The sequence below is a fragment of the Eubalaena glacialis genome, chromosome 14, assembly GCF_028564815.1.
Source record: "Eubalaena glacialis isolate mEubGla1 chromosome 14, mEubGla1.1.hap2.+ XY, whole genome shotgun sequence".
NCBI lineage: Eukaryota > Metazoa > Chordata > Mammalia > Artiodactyla > Balaenidae > Eubalaena > Eubalaena glacialis.
This window is the reverse complement of record NC_083729.1, coordinates 61,234,204-61,252,945: the sequence shown is the minus strand read 5'-3', so window position 1 is coordinate 61,252,945 and position 18,742 is coordinate 61,234,204. Positions and strand designations below refer to the sequence as shown.

Below are 18,742 nucleotides of genomic sequence, written 5' to 3'. Positions count from 1 at the left end.
TTTGTGTGAGTCACTATGCCTAAATAAAGCACCAGGACCAAGTGGTTTCATGCAGAAATTCTTTCAGACCTTTAAGAGACAGACTATTCTTATGCTATTTAAACTGTTGCAGTTAAGAGTGAAAGAAGGAAGCCAAATCATAACAATTATAACACATTCAGACCAATCTCACTTTGAGTTGATGAAAAATGCTGCATGAAAACTAGCAAATAGTATCCAGCATAACATTAGAATAATAATACACAATAACCAAGTGAGGGCTCATTCCTAGTATTGAAGGATGGTTTAATATTATAAATCTTTTAAATATATTTCATGATATCAATGAGTCAAAGAATATAAACCTTCTGATCACTTTGAGATCAAAAGTTATTTGATAAAAATTTAATATTGATTTATAAAAATAATAGATGTTAAGTAGGATAGGAAGCCATTTATTTAACATGATTAAAATGATTTTTTTCTCAAAACAAACACCAGTATCATGGTGAAACCCTAGAAGAATTTCCATTAAATTTTGAAACAAAACAATGAAAATATAATGAGAAAATAATCCTATTTGCAAATGCAGCAGAATCAAACTTTAAGCAGAACCCCTTTAAAGGCAACTGTAAAATTTTACCAACAGACATCAGAGAAAACCTGAAATCAGTGAAGAGCTATAATTTATTCTTGGTTAAAAACTTCAGTAGGGTAACTTTTCCAAATTAATCGATAAACTCAATGTAATTTCCTCAAAAGTGGGGGATGGTATAAGGACTTAGCAAAATGTTCTTTCAGGTGAAATTCAGAATGGCTCGGAAAATCCTATAAAAAGAAGAGTGATTACCACCACATGGTAAAGTGTGATAAGGCTTGAGTCACTAAAGGGAGGAGCACTAGTCCAGAATGGACAGGCCAATCAATGCTACAGCTTAGAGAATCCAGAAATAGATCCCAAATGCATGAAAATTTAACACAGGATGAACAGCCATCTTATAAATCTGTGGGAAAAAGATAGACTGTTAGCCATCTGGGAAATAAAACTAAGGTGGATTACTACCTTGTCCTTTCAACAGATAAATCCCTGATTTGTCAAAAATTTAAACATGGAAAGGAAATTCATATAGGTATTTAAAAACATAGATTAATAGTTTTAATGCTCTTGTGTTGGGAAAGACCTTGTCAAGCATGGCAGGAAAGTCTGAAATCGTGATGCCAAATATTGACAGATATGATTAAATTAAAATTCAGAATTTGTATTTTTATAAACCACCCCACCCACCATATAAACAAAGCTAAAAGACAAAGAAGTATGGGGAAAATATTTGCAACATCTGTGACAGTCAAAAGATTCATATCTTTACTGTAAAAGGAGGTATTACAAATCAATATGAAAAAGATGAACATCACAATAGAAAAATGAACTGAGAACCCAGTTTACAAAGGAAGATATTCAAGAGGCCATTAAATGTAATCAAAAATATCCAGTCTTACTAGTAATCCAAAAAAGAACAAAACAAAAGTAGAGGATTTTACTTTTAACCCATCTGATTGCCAAGGATTTTTTTTTAAACCTCAACAATATTCAGTGTGGGGAAAGGAGACGAGAACTGGGAACTCCAGCACAATTGGCAGAAGTGTAAATTGGCTCAGTGTTTTGGGAAGACGGACATGATAAACACAGCATGGTGACTATAGTTATTAATACTGTATTATATATTTGAAAGTTGCTAAAAGAGTAGATCTTAAAAGTTCTCATCACAAGAAAAAAAGTGTAACTATGAGAGGTGCTGGATTTTAATTAGACTCGTGGTAATCATTTCACAATACATACAAATTTTTTTAAATTGAGGTATAGTTGATTTACAATGTGTTAATTTCAGGTGTACAGCAAAGTGATTCAGTTACACATATAATACATACAGATATTGAATCACTATGTTGTACACCTGAAACTAATGTAAAGTTACATGTCAATTATATCTCAATTTTTTTAAAAGCTGCTTATGTGGTACAGTCCATTTATATACTGTTTTATATATATTATAGGATGCATTAATTATATAGTCTGTATACTTACATACATGCATTTGTGTATGTGTGCTTAGAGATATGACTGAAAGGATTTTTAGTGGTTGTCTCTGGGGATGAGATTTTGCATAAAACCCACTTTTTCCTTATGTTTTTTATATTGCTTAATTTTTCTACATGGCTCTGTACTTTTTTTGTAATCCACTTTCTTTTTAATGCCACTTTAATTTTAAAAAAGATGACAGGCAGAGCCGAGAATTGCTCCAGCAGCTGTTAAGATTCCCGAGTGTTCATTCTCAGTTAACAGTCCACCTTTGGGGGACATGCTGGCTTAGGAGACAGGGATGTTCTTGAGTCAGAGTTAGGGCTCCCAAGAGAAAAATAGTCAAGAAGCCTCAGAGTCGAGGAAGGGAGGGCTACTGTTAGAATCAGCTGGGAAACTTTTTAAAATCCTGTAGCCCAGATTGCACCACTGTGCAATGGAAATGGGAAACTCTGAGGTGAGCCCAGGCATCCACATTTTTAAAGCTCCCGCATGATTCTGTTGTGTTGAGAACTACTGGACCAGACCAAAAGCTGGAGCTCTGTCTGGTCCACAAGATTCTGGGGACTTTCTCATCCCTGATCAGAGGGCTTGTTGGGGTGGAGGAGGGGTGGGGTTGGGGGACCAAGACAGGGAACAGTTCTGAAATACACCAGAGGCGCGGCAAGGCCTGGGTTGTATTACAGAGACTTTGGGTTAAACTGAGTCCTTTAGATGGAAGGGGGTAAAGCGTGTGAGTGGGCGAGCAGGCATGTAACTGACCATTTTCCCCACCACATGTGGTTCTATTTTTGTCCTCTTTAGGGTTACAGAACAGGCTACACCTACCGCTACCCCTTTGTTCAAGAGAAAACCAAACACAAAAGTGAGGTGGAGATTCCAGCCACGGTCACAGCCTTCGTGTTTGAGGAGGATGGCACCCCGGTGCCCGCCCTGAGACAACACGCCCAGAAGCAGCAGAAGGAGAAGACCCGCTGGCTCAACACGCCCAACACCTACCTGCGGGTCAACGTGGCCGACGAGGTCCAGAGGAGCATGGGCAGCCCCCGGCCCAAGACCACGGTAAGCAGGGCAGAGGGGGCTCCGCTGGGGAGACTGGGGTGGAAGGAGAGTGCCCGGCTACCTGTGTGGGCTCAGCCGCTTTAAAAGGGAAACAGCAAGTGCAGAAAATGGAAAAATAATGCCCTGTTTGTTTTGTGGAATTCTCCTACATACAGTTGAATGAGTCAGATAAAATTATCACTCATCTAGTATGCAGTGTACTTTTCCCCATTGGGGAATGAAGCTTTGTTGCCCAAGGCTTTATTAAGGTTGTTTAAGCCAACCATTAGATTCTGTAATAAACTTTGACTTCTTTAATCTAATTTCCCTGGACAGAGAAACTTGAAGCTGCCAAAATCTGTACTTGGAAATGTCATACATGCACATTGTGAAAACAACAAAGATTTCTTAGGGTTTTTTTTTCCCTCACACTATCCAGTATCTACTCACAATACAACGTCCATGTCTGCTATACCAAACCAACCTAAAGTGTCCATGTGATTCTGAATATGCACATTTCGCAATGTTCTTCAATAAAACAATCAGCAAATCTAAAAAAAAAAAAAAAAGGGAAACAGCAAACCTCCCCTGGGCCTGCACTAGTCCTGTCTCCCCTTAAGGCTTCCTATTGGGCATCTGGGAGCAGCTTCTCATGCCCGTGGAGCAGATCACCTGTTTCTTGCACCCCTGTGCTGAGTTTTTGGTCCAGAGGGTGGCTGGACCAGGTCACTCCCAGCAGCGTGAAAGCTTTTTGCTCCCATATCTGGAAGGGGCTTCTGGGAAACTCAAGGGAGGGGTACCCAACATTTGAACTGACCATCTGATGTAAAACCAGAAGGTGCGTGGGCTACTTGCTTTATTACGTTGTCCACTCCCTTTATAACCCTCTTCTGTAGATAGGTGCTTGCTTTAGACGTTAGATGTGTGAGACCTGCCCACAGATTGAGTTTTTACATATTGTATGCTCTTTTCTTCTCTCTCCCTCATCACACACCCTGGCTCTTAATTTGATTTTCACTAACAAAGTAGCTGGCAGCCAAATAGAATAGCTCTTCGTTAAAAAAAAAAAAAAAAAAAAAAAGCCCTGCAAATTAACATCCATGAATCATCTAATACTACAACACCAGTGGCTGCCTGTCTGTCAAAGCTGGCACCAAGGCTCTGTCCCTCCTCTTAAGTGTTCTTTATGGCCATTGATCTGGGGCCTTTCTTTGGTTGCTGGGTCATTTGCTGCCCATCTCTGCTCTGGGAGACAGACATCAAAGAGGCCCAAGAGGAGGGAACGTGTTTGTCTAGGCTTGCTGACTTGCACGTAGGCTGGTCGGCCCAGATCTCATGGGGTGGACCACTAGGGGGGACGGTGAGCCATATGCCTTTGCCTTACCCACCGGGCCTTGTGTGTGTTCAGTGGATGAAGGCCGACGAGGTGGAGAAATCCAGCAGTGGCATGCCCATACGGATCGAAAACCCAAACCAATTTGTGCCTCTGTATACTGACCCCCAAGAAGTGCTGGACATGCGCAACAAGGTAAGGTGATAGCTAATTACCTCCCTTCTTTTCTCCCTCAAGGGCGTAGGGGGGGGGTCCCCAGGATGCGCCTGACTTACCAACATCCCAGATGCCTCTTATGGAAAAGAAACTACCATTTATTGGCCATATTCCAGGCACAGTGCTAAGCGCTGTGCTTTTGTAGTCCTGTGTAACCCTCTAATAGAGAGGTGCTAACTTTAGACATTAGATGTGTCTAAGAGACCAGCCCGCAAATCGAATTTTTACAAATTTTATGCTATTTCCCTTTGGCTCATTTTCAAGATTGCAAAATACTTTGTGTTTATTTCTCTACCTTTGCTTTACAGTTCACTCACTTATATTTCTAATGTTACTTTAAAAACTTAACTTGTAACAGACCACCTTCAATAGGTCGGGTATGTTCCCAGAACAGTGTTTCAGTGTGTGGTCCTCTGAAGGGCAGATTCCTGGGTCACTCCCACCCCTCCTCCCATGGGACTGAGATTCAATATGCGTGGGGTGGCCCCCCAGGAATCTGTAGTTTAAACCAATTCCTCAGGGACTTCACAGGAATATTAAAAATTGAGACTCTCCCTCAAGGATCTACTATGCCTCATTTCACTCTTTATCTCAATGACCTGCTCATGGTTAATGAGAATCTGGTGCTCTACATAAACTTCTCATTCACTCTGGAGCAGACGTGGAGACAGACTGTCTCAGATTGGATGTGATGCGTTACATCTGCACCCCTGGGCGGCCTTTCTAGTGTGCCCTGGGGATGCTCCCTCCCAACTCCACACCCTGATGCTGGACAGCTAGCTCACTCTCTCCATCCCTTTCCACACAGATTCGAGAACAAAACCGACAGGATGTGAAGTCAGCAGGGCCTCAGTCCCAGCTGCTGGCGAGTGTCATCGCTGAGAAGAGCCGAAGCCCGGTACAGCAGACGCTGCCCTTGTCTGGAGGGGAGACGTGTTTGCCTTCTGGGTCTGCAGTGCCTGGGGCTGGGCAGCAGGACCCCTGAGTCCTTATATGCCCACCTTCCCCTGTGATCTTGGGCACTGGTGCTCTTGCTGCAAAACGGATGCTGTGAGGACTGGGGACAGTGTATCATCGCCCCCCCGTGGGCGACAGGCAGGGGAAGAGCAGCCCAGCCTGTCCACGGGAGTGATGCGGCTTCTATGCCTCCCCCATGGAGCTCCCCTCTGCCCTCTGTCAGTACCCTGCAGAGTGGCCTCTCAGGAGCGCGGCTGGCCTCTCCCAGCGGCTCCAGGCCTGCCTGCCCTGAGGGGTTCTGGCCTCTGTGCGTGGAAACAGCATCATCAGGCCATAGCTCTGGGAAGATGGTCACAGGCTCTCAGAGGGCAGACATATATATAAGGACTGGTACTCCTACAGGATGGGAAGGGGCAGTGAGCTGCCCACACAAACACACGTAGAGTTAGAAAATATAAACTTGTTTCCCTGCTTGAGATAGAACAGTTTTTGTTTAGCGCTTAGCAAAAGGGGTGAACGTCAGACTTCTGGCTTGTGTTGGAAACCATTGCTGCTCATTGCAAAGTAGCAATGGCATCTTTCTTAGCAGTAAGGGCAGGGGTGGGGGATACAGGGACCATTCCTCTCTGCAGAGCAAACTGAGGTGATGTCATGATTTCAGATCAGGCTGCAACCCACCAGGTGGGTGCCCCTTGGCAGGGGGAAGTGTGAAGGTTATGTCATCACCTCCACCCCACCTCAGCTCAGCCAAGACGAGGAACATCAAATGTGCTACAGGGTCAAGGATAGAAATACCCCACGATAATGGGGGGGGGAGGTGGGAGTTCAATACTCTGAGCAAAATTGTTAAAAACTCTGCCATTTATACCGAGTGCTCTCCTTGGAGTCCCTCTTCTTGGGATCCTGGTCTTGGACTCTTTTGAACCCCATGATTCCTTAAGATAGGCCCAGTGCTGCCTTCTTTTGGAAGGAGCCCATGGGCCCATCATCAGAAGACTTGATGAGCCAGAGACAGATGGCCTGGAGTGTGTGGTGTGGGCCAGCTGCCCAGGCTCACATCCCCCCCACCACCACTTTCTTTGGCTCCTTGGCTCCAGAGCACTGAATTCCCAAAGGCCGAGATGAGGATGCTGAGTTAGGATAAAGGACTATGGAGTCTGAACTGTCCTGAGCTAGAGGGATCAAAGGATTCCCGAAGCTTACACAAGGCCCAGCTGGTGAGCTCCCCAGAGCCAGGGGCTCCCCAGAGGGGGTGAAACACAGTGATTTTGCCAATGTCCCTTCAGGGACCTGCAGTACAGGCGGGTTGAAGATCCAAGGTTCAGGACCTTGGCCCCCTTGTTATTTATGACTGTGTGCAAAACAGGACTAACAGTTTGGACTGAGAATGCCAAAGCCACTGTGTGTTCTGCATGTGACTTACTGCTGGGTGCTGTGGCTTGTGCTGCTGACGCGGGATGGTGGGGTGCATGGTGGGGAGCGGCTGGCGGGACACTGGTTGAGCCAACGCTTTGCATGCTGGGTTTTGGCTGACTGACTGCGGGCCGCCAGCTGTATTTGCACAGTGACGGCTTGCAAGCGTCCACAGGAGAGATCGCAATAAAGGTGTGTCTTCCTTCTGCTTGGGAGCATTCTTCGATTTTATTTCCGGGGCAGAGGGAGGACCCCCTGCGTTCATTCAGGCGGTTCCAAAGAAGCCGGGTCTGGGGGTGAGGTAGCCGTGGGACGGAGTGAACAACCCCTACCCCGAGGCCCCGAGCTGGTGCCATGGAGCTGCATGCCACGCTGTCGCTAGCAAGACCACTGGCAGCCCCATGAGTCTGAAAGGAAGCTCGGGCCTGGGCCCCGACTGCGGCGTTCAGAGAGCGACACACTCTGTGGTTAACTTTCAGTCCACAGAGAGCCAGCTGATGTCCCGGGGCCAGGCGGATACCAAAGACGAGGCCGAGGAGATAGCGCCCAACCCCTTCAGCCAACTCACGGACCAGGAGCTGGAGGAGTACAAGAAAGAGGTGGAGAGGAAGAAGCTAGAACTTGATGGTAAATAACCCCGGGATGCTGGTGCTTCAGGACCTCCCAGGGCGGAGGAGAGAGCTCGGGGCACCCAGAGAGGCAGCAGAGCAAACCATGGCCCTCACTCCCCGCCAGCAGCCTGGACCCCCTTCCTTCCTGCCCGCCAGGGCCCCCAGGGCTCAATCCAGCCTTGTCTCGCTTTCCTTTTCAATCTTCATTTGCTTCTCTCTGTCTCTTCTCTGTCATGTCCTCAATTTGACCTTCCTGCTCCATCACCAAATAATATTCTTATCAGCATGATTTTATTAATCACAACAATGCCCCTCATGGCTCGTGCCTGACAGTTACACGGTGGTGCCGCCGTGACCCCACTGACCCTCTCACCCGGGAATAAGGAGTTAGTCCGGGAGGAGTGCTTAGGATAGCGCCTAGGAATAGGGCCTAGGTCAGTAGACACCGGACAAATGTTAGCTGTAATAATATGTTCATTGTAATAGTGATCGTAATTATTTTTTTATTTTATTATTTATTTATTTATTTATTATTTATGGCTGTGTTGGGTCTTCATTTCTGTGCAAGGGCTTTCTCTAGTTGCGGCAAGTGGGGGCCACTCTTCATCGCGGTGCGCGGGCCTCTCATCATCGCGGCCTCTCTTGTTGTGGAGCACAGGCTCCAAACGCGCAGGCTCAGTAGTTGTGGCTCACGGGCCTAGTTGCTCCGCGGCATGTGGGATCTTCCCAGACCAGGGCTCGAACCCGTGTCCCCCGCATTAGCAGGCAGACTCCCAACCACTGCGCCACCAGGGAAGCCCCTGATCATAATTATTGATGATCTATCAGATGTGGTATAAACCACTTAGCCTGGCAATCAGAACTGAGTCCTTTATGTCAGAATCCAGCAGCTGAGTCCTTTCTGTCAGAATCTCAGTCAAGCCCATCTCTCCATGCTGAGTCCTAAGCAGTCATACTCTTGCTAGCTTGTTCATGCCTTTGTCCCTTCCTGACAGAGTTTCTCTTCTTTAGCCTGATTCAGTATTATCTACACTTCGGCCTCTGTGGCAAACCCCCTCCAGCCAGGAAGCCCTCTCTGTCCCCCATATGGAGCTGTCCCTTCTCTTTGCTTCAAGTGCACTTGGGGTCTGAGACACAGAATTCAGCTCTTGGTTTTGTCCACCAGGCAAGGCTTTCATTCCCTCAGGGCAGGGCCCTCTTCCACAGCCCCGGTCCCCACCCAGAGTCAGCCACCTTCCTAGGAACAAAGACACTAGAAGAATCCTCGCCGGCTTTCTTGGGGTTAGCTTGCTTGGAGTTCTCGGTGCCAATCGAAAAAGTGGATAGAAAAATATGGTGCTTTTTGTCTCTAGAGAGTGTTTGGACCGGACATGTAAATTAGATAAATAATAAATAAGCTACATGCAAACAAATCGTGGGCGGGAGTTCCCCTTCAGTCTTGCCGTCCACATCAGGGGTTACATAGTCCATCCAAAGATGTCCTGTGATGGAGGAAATGGAACAGGACTCCGACTCCTCCCATTTACCTCCCCTAGGATGTAGCAGAAATTTTTTTTTAAAGTTAGAGGAAGCAGCTAACTCCAGCCAGGAGAAATGAGGACCAAGCAGAAGAAAGCAGTTGTTTTAAAGCACTCTCGGTCTGCCCATCTCTCCTCTCCTTGACCTCTATCCTGAGCTGGCTTTCTGTATTTTCAGGAGAGAAAGAACCCGCCCCTGAGGAGCCTGGCTCACCTGTAAAGTCTGCACCTGCTTCTCCAGCTCAGAGTCCGGCCAAGTCAGAGACGAAGAGCCCCGTGGGCTCTCCCTCCAAGTCTGTGGACGGTGAGTCGAGCTGAGCAGCTGGGAGGGAGGAGGTGTCTCCGCAGGCCGAGAAGGGGGTCTGCGTAGAGGGTGGGCAGGTATGCACTGCAGGGCACCTGCCTTTCAACAGGCGTTGCGCTCCTACAGGAGACTCTCCCCTCTGCTGTTTCTAGGGAACCTGAAACAGGGGTTACCAATTTTAAGCTTGTTCCGTTCACAAGCTGTGACAATACACCTTACAGGTTAAGCCGAGTCTAAGCAATGCTGAGTAAGTTAATGATTGACCCACAGTCTTCTCATCTCTCACTCAGACCAGGTTGGCTGATGGGCCTTTCTAGATGAACCAGCCCAGTGCTCAGACTTTAATGTTCACAGGGATCACCTAGGGATCAAATGTTAAAATGAAGACACAGTAGGTCTGGGGTGGGACCTGAGACCCTGCATTTCTAGCAAGCCCCCAGGTGAGGTTGATGGTGTCATTCTCAACCTTGGCTGCACATCGGGATCACCTGGGGAGCTTTACAATCCCTGACGCCTGCTGGGGTCCCACCCCAGCGGTTTCTGGGTTCAGTGGTCTAGGAGTGGGCATGGGGGGGTGCAGCCTGGAGTTGTAAGATCTCTCCAGGTGAATCTAATGTGTAGCCCAGGTTGAAAACCACTTTATTAGATACTAGTTTAGAGAATTGAGTTCTAGGCCCAACTCAACTGTTGATTTTAGAAAATCAGATAATCTCCGTGCCTCAGTTTCCTTGTCTGTCAGATGGGGCTACTAATATTTTCCCCTTTTAAGGTTCTTATATATATAAGGGAAGGTGTAGATGAAGACATACTTGGAAAGAGTAAAAGCATGATTTAAATATAAGATCTAATTATGGTTATGATTAATAATATACATATGATGGATAATAATATGATAGTCCAAACCTCCTAGATCATGCAAGTGTCTTTAATGAGCTCCTGGAATCGCTCCGGGGCATGAACGCTCCTCCCCTGGGGCACGCCACCCCAACTGTGAGCCCTCACCAGGGAGGGCTGAACCCCAGGCAGACAGTAGCAGCTGGGTGTCCTGATAGAACCTTCCCCCTCCTGGGTAGAATGGCCACACGTGTGGATGCAGCTCGAATCCGCAACCCTGAGCTCCCTCCGTAAGTGAACTGCTGCCTTGAGCGCAGGCCCAGCATTGGCAGAGGAAACCCATCTGCTTGAGGCCAGAGCCCCAAGTGGATGTCCCATGACTGTGTTCATCGTGTCTCATCGTGGTGTTGTCAACCTGCCTCCACAACGTCTTCCTTTCTCTTCCCGTTTGTGCCTTCATCAAGGGAGTTTCCTCTGATTCTGAATACTTGTCTCTGTAGTAATTACAGAGAGGCTGTTTACTAACTCACTCCAATACGTGCAATGGGGGAGGGACGACAGTTACAAAGGAAATATGTTGCTCCTCAGTTTTTTCTTTTGCCGCTCACAACCCTGCCTTCGGGAGGTTTCCTGACCATAAAAGTCATGACCAATTCCACATGTGCTGTGCATGGTTTAGGCATCCCTCTAGGATAGACACACATAGGTCATACCCGTGCACTAACACACTCCCGTACTTGCATGGGACATGCCACCCACAGTGAATGGGCCTTGGGCCAGCTGCTGGACGCCCCCTTTGGCGTAGGGCTTGTGGCCCTCGGGAGCACATCTGCACCCCCCCTTTCTAGTGCATGGGCTCCTCTAAGGAGCCCATGACCTCTTCTAGTGCTGGGGGCCAGAGCCTGAATGGCCTTGGGAACCAACTGCCTTATCTGGATGCAGAGAGCACCTGGCCTGACTGCCGTCTGCAGCATCCCTGAACCAACTGCAGGAAGGCGAGCCCACTGGAGAGGAGGCTGGTGGCAGGAGTGGGACAAGTGGTGGCAATTTCATTTAGGCTGTTGGGAGCCCCTTGGAGTGACCTCTGCTACTCAGTGGGACAGAAGGGGGGAGGAGAGGGGTGTGAGGGATGGGATCACTGCTTTCCCACTGCCTGACATCGTTCCCACTGCAGCAGGATTCCTGCTTCTCTCTGGCCCAAATCTATGCTCCATGGAGAGGCACACCCTAGGTGAGTTGTTAGAAAAGAGTCTTCCTGTAACACAGGCAGAGCTGGGGAGCGTGGACCTCCTTGGTGCCTTCCCCGTGTGAAGAGGCACCAGTTGGAGCTGTCTGGGGTGACCGGTGTGAAGTGGCGCTGCGTGGCCTTGGCCAGGCTGCCCATTGGCTTGCCCAGCTCCTCAGGGCAACAGGGCTGACCCCCCTGAGTAGCATCTGCACTTTGACATGTAGCTCACCCATCGGATCAGGAATGACTTTTTCACCATTTGTCACCATGCTCTCAAATCCTCTTGTGCTAATTCACCTCAATGTCACTCCTCATCTGTCTGCCTGACTCCTACCCCCTCAGCCTCTCTGAAGGAGTCCTTCCAGTCCTCTTCCCTCACATCTGGCCATCTCTGTCATCACCTGCTCTGTGACTGGCTCCTGACTGTCCCTGCCCCTGCTGACTCAATCCCCCCAGGGGCCCCTCAGGACCACTGGCTATGCCTGCAAAGAAATAGTCCTGCATTCAACATCAGAAGATCAGCTCTGTCACTTACTAATTGAGCCATCTCAAATAAGTTGCATAAAAACACTGCAGAATGGGGGACTAACATGAATCCTTGCCTTTCCTAACTTACAGCATTTTTATCAGGATAAATTGAGCTCATAAATATAAAAGGACCTTGTATTGTGCTTTCATAAATGAGTTCTCATTGTGTACTGTGTTCTCAGGATTGTGAGAGATACTACGCTGCTTGCTGTTTTAAGCCACTGAGTTTTGGTGTGGTTTGTTACGCAGCAGTAGATAATTATTAAATCATAGTGCCTAATGAGAACTGGTTTATGGAAATTAGTTCTTCTGTGGGTTGACTAGGCTCAGCAGGGTGGATCTTCTGCTCCACTGATGTCAGCTGGGGCTGCAGTCATCTGGTTGCCTGACTAAGCTAGAACTTCCAACATGGTGCACTCACATGTCAGGTGCCTTGTCAGGGGCAGCTGGAAGGCTGGGCTCAGCTGGCACAGTGGAATGGCTGGGCCTCTTTCTCTGTCTCTCTGTCTGTCTGTCTGTCTCTCCATATAACTGTAGGTCCTTTCCATGTGGCCTCTCCATCTGTGTTTCCATCAAGGCAGTTGGACTTTACACATGGTGCCTCAAGGCTCCCCAAACTATAGAAGCAGAAGCTGCTGAGCCTTCTTAATTCTTCGGCCTGAGGCTGGCTCAGTGGCACTTCCTCTGCATTCTGTTGGTTTCTCCAAGCCACAGGGCCAGCCCAGATTCAGTGTGGGAGGGGACCACACTCAAGTGTAAAATTAATATATTGGTGGTAGTTTTAGAGAAGGGCAAAATCATTGTCAAATGTCAAGGGAGGCTGGAACCAGACCTTGGGGAGATATATGCTTGGACTGGCAGATAAGAGTAGAGTGGGCTGTCCAGGGAGTGGGCATTTCTGGAAGGGGACATCGGAGGACTGAGAGACAAGTGTCTGGATACTGAGGGATAGTGAGAAATCCAGTCTGAGAGGTAGGTACCCAAACAAGCTCGGCATCTCCCTACCAAAGCACCTCCCTTCCTCCTCCAGCCTCTTCAAGCCTTTCAGCTCTTCCCAAGCCACAAGGGTGTGGCTATGGACCCGGGCTGCCAAGTCCAGTCTTGTTCCAAATCCACTCTCCTTATTCCCCTCTGCTTCCTGGCCACCATCCTTGGATAGATCCCCCGATTTTCCAGCCTCTACCCCATTCCACCCACCCTACACCTGTCTCCTACTCCCAGAGCTCCAAGTGCCCCATCTAGGAGAGAAAGCCAGTGGTTCATCTTAGGAGATGCTAGAAGGTGAGTTCGCATCTGCTGCAGCTCCTGGGGCCCTTTAAATAGCTGAAGACCCAGGTAGTTCTGACCTTAACTGTCGTGGGCTGTTAACCAAAGAGGGATCTGGGCTCTCAGAGCTGGTCTTTGATACTTTCCTTACTGGGGCCCAATAAGTATTTATTTCTAGAGCCTTGACTGCTGCCCCTTCTCTTGGCCAACTGCACCCTTCAGGAGTCTCTGTCCCCTCCCGCTGAGGGAGTGGTGACCTCGATCTGGAACCCAACTCCTCCAAGGCCCATGGTGCCTCCCAGCCCCACGTTCCGTTTGCTGGTGCTCCCCAGACAATTCATGGTGCGGGAGCTCTGCGAGATGCTGGTGGCATGCCCGGTGTGGCCTTGTTTTCTGGCTGGGGAGAAGAATCCTGGTGTGGTCTCCTAGAGCAAGCCAGCAGGGGCTGCAGTTGCGGATGCAGTTGAAGGGGCGGGCGTAGGTGAAGGCCACTGCTAGGGCGAGGATGCCTATCACCACAGGGCAGGAAATGGCACCTGGGCAAAATGGGGGGTCCTCTGATCCATAGTTGTGTTCATGGAGCTAGAAGGCAGGTAACAAAATCATCTCAGAGGGTGTGACTTGAGAAACACGTCCTCACGGGTCATCCAAGTGAGGGGCCATTGGAGGTGCAAGAGCCCAGGAGGCCGAGAGTGGGAACAGGGGAATAGGTACAGGAGACAAAGGCCAGCATGCAGGGCTGCTGTTTGTTTACAAGGTTGGTTCCAGTTCAGCGTAGAAGGCTCAGGCTGGGACAGACAAGAAAGAAGATGAGGTATGGTGTTGGCTTGGTTAGAATAAGACCATTCACACGTTCATTTGTTTGCTTATGCATTCAACCATTCATGGATTCCACAACCATTTTTTGAGTACCTCCTATAAGCTAGTCGCGTAGATAATTAAACACAGTCTTGTCTGATTTATTTCAGTTTTGAGGGGAGAGATAGGCATAAAAAAGAAGTGATTGTTTTACAGTCACTGTGATGGAAATTTATCTAGTAGGGGCCGAAAGGAAGGAGTGACAAATTCTACCTGGAAGCAGGGATGGGACCAGGAAAGACTTTAAGGGGAGGGTAACACTCAAGCTGATTGACTGTGTGGGTGAAGGTTGGGGACACAGAGAAGAGAGAGAAGGGTGGTCCAGACAGAGGGAAACAGACTGCAATGGCAGGGAGGGGTCCAGGGACCAGAGGGTTGATGAGGCCAAAAGCAGGTGAAGAGAGGAGAGGGGAGCAGTCAGGGGGAAGGCTGTGTCTGGACTGCTTTTCTGCGTTCAAGAGAATGGCCAGTGATGACCATGGGAATGCATGGTGGGCGGGAGGGCAGTAAGGGCCATAGGAGTCAAGGGCATTAGAGGACTTGGTAGCTGGATGATGGCAGGATGCGGGCCAGAGAGTAGGAAGAATAGGAGTCAGGGCCAAGGTCTTCAGTACTAAGAGGGGACAGTCCTCAGGAGTTATTGGAGAAGACGTTTGCTTACCCAGATAGTTAAACTAGCCCATGCTAACTGTCCCCAAATTTACCCCCCTCTGTCCCATCTTCCATGTAACCAGACATTTCTCCAGTCTTTACCCCGTCAAGAACCCTAGCCTTTTCCCAAGACATCTATCTTGCCCCACTCTGTCTGTAAGTGACACCAGTCTCCCACCTTCCCCAGCTCCCACACTCCCACTTTCTTGTGGTGTGATATCCCTCACACTCACACACATGCACACTCACACACATGCACAATCACACACACCCCTCTCAGTTTCACATAGTGAAAAGAACACTAAGCTGGGATGGCAGGAAACTGAGGTCTGCCCGCTTTTACTGCTTTACTCAGTTTTCCCATCTGTAAAATGGGGAGGAGCTAGATGATCTTTACCTTCCTTTCTACTTTTCAAAGTCTACGGTTTTAGAGTTTTCCCTCCTCCTTCCCCATCCAGGCACTTCAAAGCTTGAGTGGAAGCAGGGTGGGATGAGAGTGGGAAGGAGGAGAAAGGGCGGCAGGAGGGTTTCATTCCTGGCCTTGAATAGGGTGGCAATCTGTAGGGTCCATGCCACTTAGGGAATTCCACCCTCCCTCTGCCTGCCCCTCTCTGCCTACTGGGAAGATACTCTCCATTTTTGAAAAGTTCCTCAGTGGTGTAGGAAATGAAATGGGTATGAAAACATGTCATTTCCATATTTTTACTAGTGAAACTGAACCAGTTACAACAATTCTTAGATGCATCCCCTGAGTTGCCCATGACACTGCCCTCCCCTTCCTACAGCCCCTCTGTAGTCTGCGTCTGTTCCCTTGTTCTGTCCGTTCCTAGGAAAGCTCCCAACCGGGCCCTTGCTGGGCCGCTGCCGTGTCTGGAGATCATTACCTGTTTACATTTGTAGGCAAGAGCCCAGAGTCCCTGGCCTGCCAAGGGCCTGTTCTCTCCTGTTTGGGAGAGAGCCCTGCCTACCCCTTTCCCCTTACCGTGTCAGCCCGCCCCTCTCTTTGCTCTAGACTTCCTTTATATAATTGCCTAGAAATGGTTCTCTTAGCCCCAGGTTGAAGCTCTCGCCTGAATGAAATCTTATGGGTCACGTCTTTGGATCTTTTTCTAGAAGACGCTAAGAAGACGGAAACGAGCAAAGCCACCACAGAGCCGGAAGCGACGCAGCCAGAAGGAGTGGTGGTCAACGGCAGGGAGGACGAGCGGACGGCAGAGGACATCCTCAGCAAAGGCCTCAGCCAGATGACCACCAGCGCCGACACGGATGTCGATACCTCGAAGGACAAAACAGAGTCAGTCACCAGCGGTCCCATGTCCCCAGAGGGCTCGCCTTCCAAGTCTCCCTCAAAGAAGAAGAAGAAATTCCGCACCCCGTCCTTCCTGAAGAAGAGCAAAAAGAAGGAGAAAGTGGAGTCCTGATGCGCAGCCCCCTGGGGCTCCCATCTGCGTCCTCCCTCCCCTCCCTCGCCGTCTCCCATCTCTGTCCCTGGAAGCACGGGGCCAAGGAGGGGTCGAATAGGCCCTGGATCACACTCTGATGGGAAACTTAGAGATTACCCCACCAACCCCTCATTTTACAGTTGCCCCACAGAAATCAGGTGACTTCCCCAAGGTCATGCAGCTGGTTCGTGGCGGAGCCTGCCCTGGAAGTCAGGTCTTCTGGCTCCCAGCCCAGTGCTCTTTCCACTACACGACACTGCCTCGCTGTGGGCCGCCCTTGTGAGGATGCTGCCCCTGATCTGAGCCCGGGGCAAGGGGCCAAAGTCAGCCGCAAGCTCTCACAAATCAGACCCAAATCAGACAGGTCGAGGCTTCCCTGAGCAAGGTCCTTGTCCTTGCGTGAACCCAACCTCCTGCTGATGGAGCTGTCACTATGTTTAGAAATCTCTCTTCTCTTTCCCATAGGGTAACTGCCCTGCTGCCCACAGTAGCCACACAAGTGGACCCGTCCCCTCCACCAGAAGTTAATCCTTGTTCCCAAGGGCTGATGGCTTAGCTTGTGCTCCCCCAACCACTAACCCCGAGCTTTCTTCATGGAACCTCTGGAATGACGGCCGGAATTGTTGTAAGAGCAGGCAGACGTGAGGGCAGCCAGATCAGCCACAGCGTGGAGGATGGTTCGATCAATATAAGAAGCCAGGAACTTGACCCATTTGAATTGTGCATCTCAGGCGCTTCAAAACTAAAACCAAATTTAGCTTAGGAAAAACTTCTGTCATGAGCAGGGCCGAAATTCGGGGAAATTTCGATCCTCTGTTGGCTTTGGGCTGTACAAGGAGGACCAGGACAGCGCGGATATGCGATGCCTTTCAAGCATTGCCTGACTCTCAGGGCAGCGTGGCTCACTCTGTCCCCCTCCGGTCCAGCATCTGGGATCCCCTGACCTTCCCTTAAACCTAGAAGCCCTGGCTCACAGCCTGGAACTGGCATCTTACCCTTGGCCCCTTGACCTTGGCTCCTCTGGCTTCTGACTCAGTCACTCTAGATCCAGCAGAGGAGAATGAGGTGAGCCCTTCAGGATTAATCCTCTCGGACCAGCTCTCAGAGAAAGGCTTGGGTGTCCCTGGCCCTGTCACTATCTGCCCATCAATCCTGGGGCCTGTAAGAGCCACAGCTATTTTTTTAGATGCCGTCACTATCTTTTCATACTCTTCCCTGGGGCTTTGATTTATGAGCATCATTGACTCCTAAAAAATAGACAATCCATTCTCTTTAAAGCACAGTGTCTTCAAAGAATATTTTCCCTTTCTGTCCTGATATTGTCAAAGTATTTTTGAAAGTTCTTAATCATAGTTTTCCATTTTTGAGCACTTACTACACACACACACACACTCACACACACACACACTGTGCAGGCTTCACATACACTATATCCTTTAACCCTCGTGATAATCCTGTGATGTGGGTCAGATTATTCCCATTTTATGGGTAAGAGAACTGAGCCCCCCAAAGGATAATTGACTTGTTCCAGTGACTTGGCTAGAAAGATTCAGAGCCTGGATTTGAACCCAGGTCCGTCTGAGTCCAGAGCCTTTGCACTTAACAGCTATGATGATCAGAAAACTTTAATCTCCGAGGGTGGTTGTTTTAGTCCTGGACCATTTCGTTTCTGTGACTGGTCTCCACTGCATAATGTTAGCACTTGAAGTGAAGGTAGGAAACCACCTGTGTTCTCCCCGATCAGTGCACAGTAAGTTCCTGGTGAATGTGGGCTGTGACAGGGCCAGTGTGGACCTCTGACAAAAGAGAGGCCAGAGCCTTCTGGTTGGGGCAGGAAACACCATCATCGTTGGGCTATTTCTTGAGAAGGAAGGAAACGGACACATGACTAAGGAAAACACAAATACTGTGCGTCCCTGGAGCAGATTCCTAACTGCTACCCAGACCCATCTCTCTGTTCTGCTTCTGATTGAGTCAAGTCTTGTGATGGACAACCCAAGGCAGAAAAGTCTGTGATATGGCAAATGCCTTTCAAAGCCACTCCTTTGACGCCTTCTTTTTTTAAAAAAAGATTTCACATTCATTCATTCATCCCAATATTTGTGAAGCATCCACTAAGCAGCAGGCATTATGCTGACATTAAAAGAAAACAATCATTGTGACTAGAACAGTCAGCGGCAGGCAGTGTTAAGAGAAAGGTAGAGGGGACCCAACCACTGATGCAGCTTTTTATGTTTGAGTGGTTGTCGCTCAGAGATGACGTCAACAGACTCTTTGCTTTCAACACATTCTCTTTATTCCCTTTAAAACAGGGAGGCCTCATTTAGGTGAACATGCCAGGGCCTTGCAGGAGTTTATGCCATGGGGCCACCTCATATCCATCCATCTGTTCTTTCCCCATGCATGAGCTTAGGTCATGGACCAAGCTTGAGGGCAGGACATGGTCCCTGCCTGAAGGAGGTTCCTAAGTCTAGGAGGCATGTAAAC

At 48.8% G+C, this 18,742-nt stretch overlaps 1 protein-coding gene across 1 annotated transcript in view; it reads left to right on the top strand.

Annotated features, from left to right (window-relative positions):
• Positions 1 to 17,013, top strand: part of ADD2 (adducin 2) — a 43,546-nt gene extending 26,533 nt beyond the window's left edge. The window contains exons 10-15 of the mRNA XM_061168663.1: positions 2,861 to 3,118; positions 4,506 to 4,625; positions 5,455 to 5,544; positions 7,496 to 7,643; positions 9,323 to 9,448; positions 15,927 to 17,013. Coding sequence (XP_061024646.1) covers positions 2,861 to 3,118; positions 4,506 to 4,625; positions 5,455 to 5,544; positions 7,496 to 7,643; positions 9,323 to 9,448; positions 15,927 to 16,234 — 1,050 coding nt within the window. The 3' untranslated portion in view covers positions 16,235 to 17,013. The remainder of the gene's footprint in view (positions 1 to 2,860; positions 3,119 to 4,505; positions 4,626 to 5,454; positions 5,545 to 7,495; positions 7,644 to 9,322; positions 9,449 to 15,926) is intronic.
• The last annotated feature ends 1,729 nt before the right edge of the window (positions 17,014 to 18,742 follow it).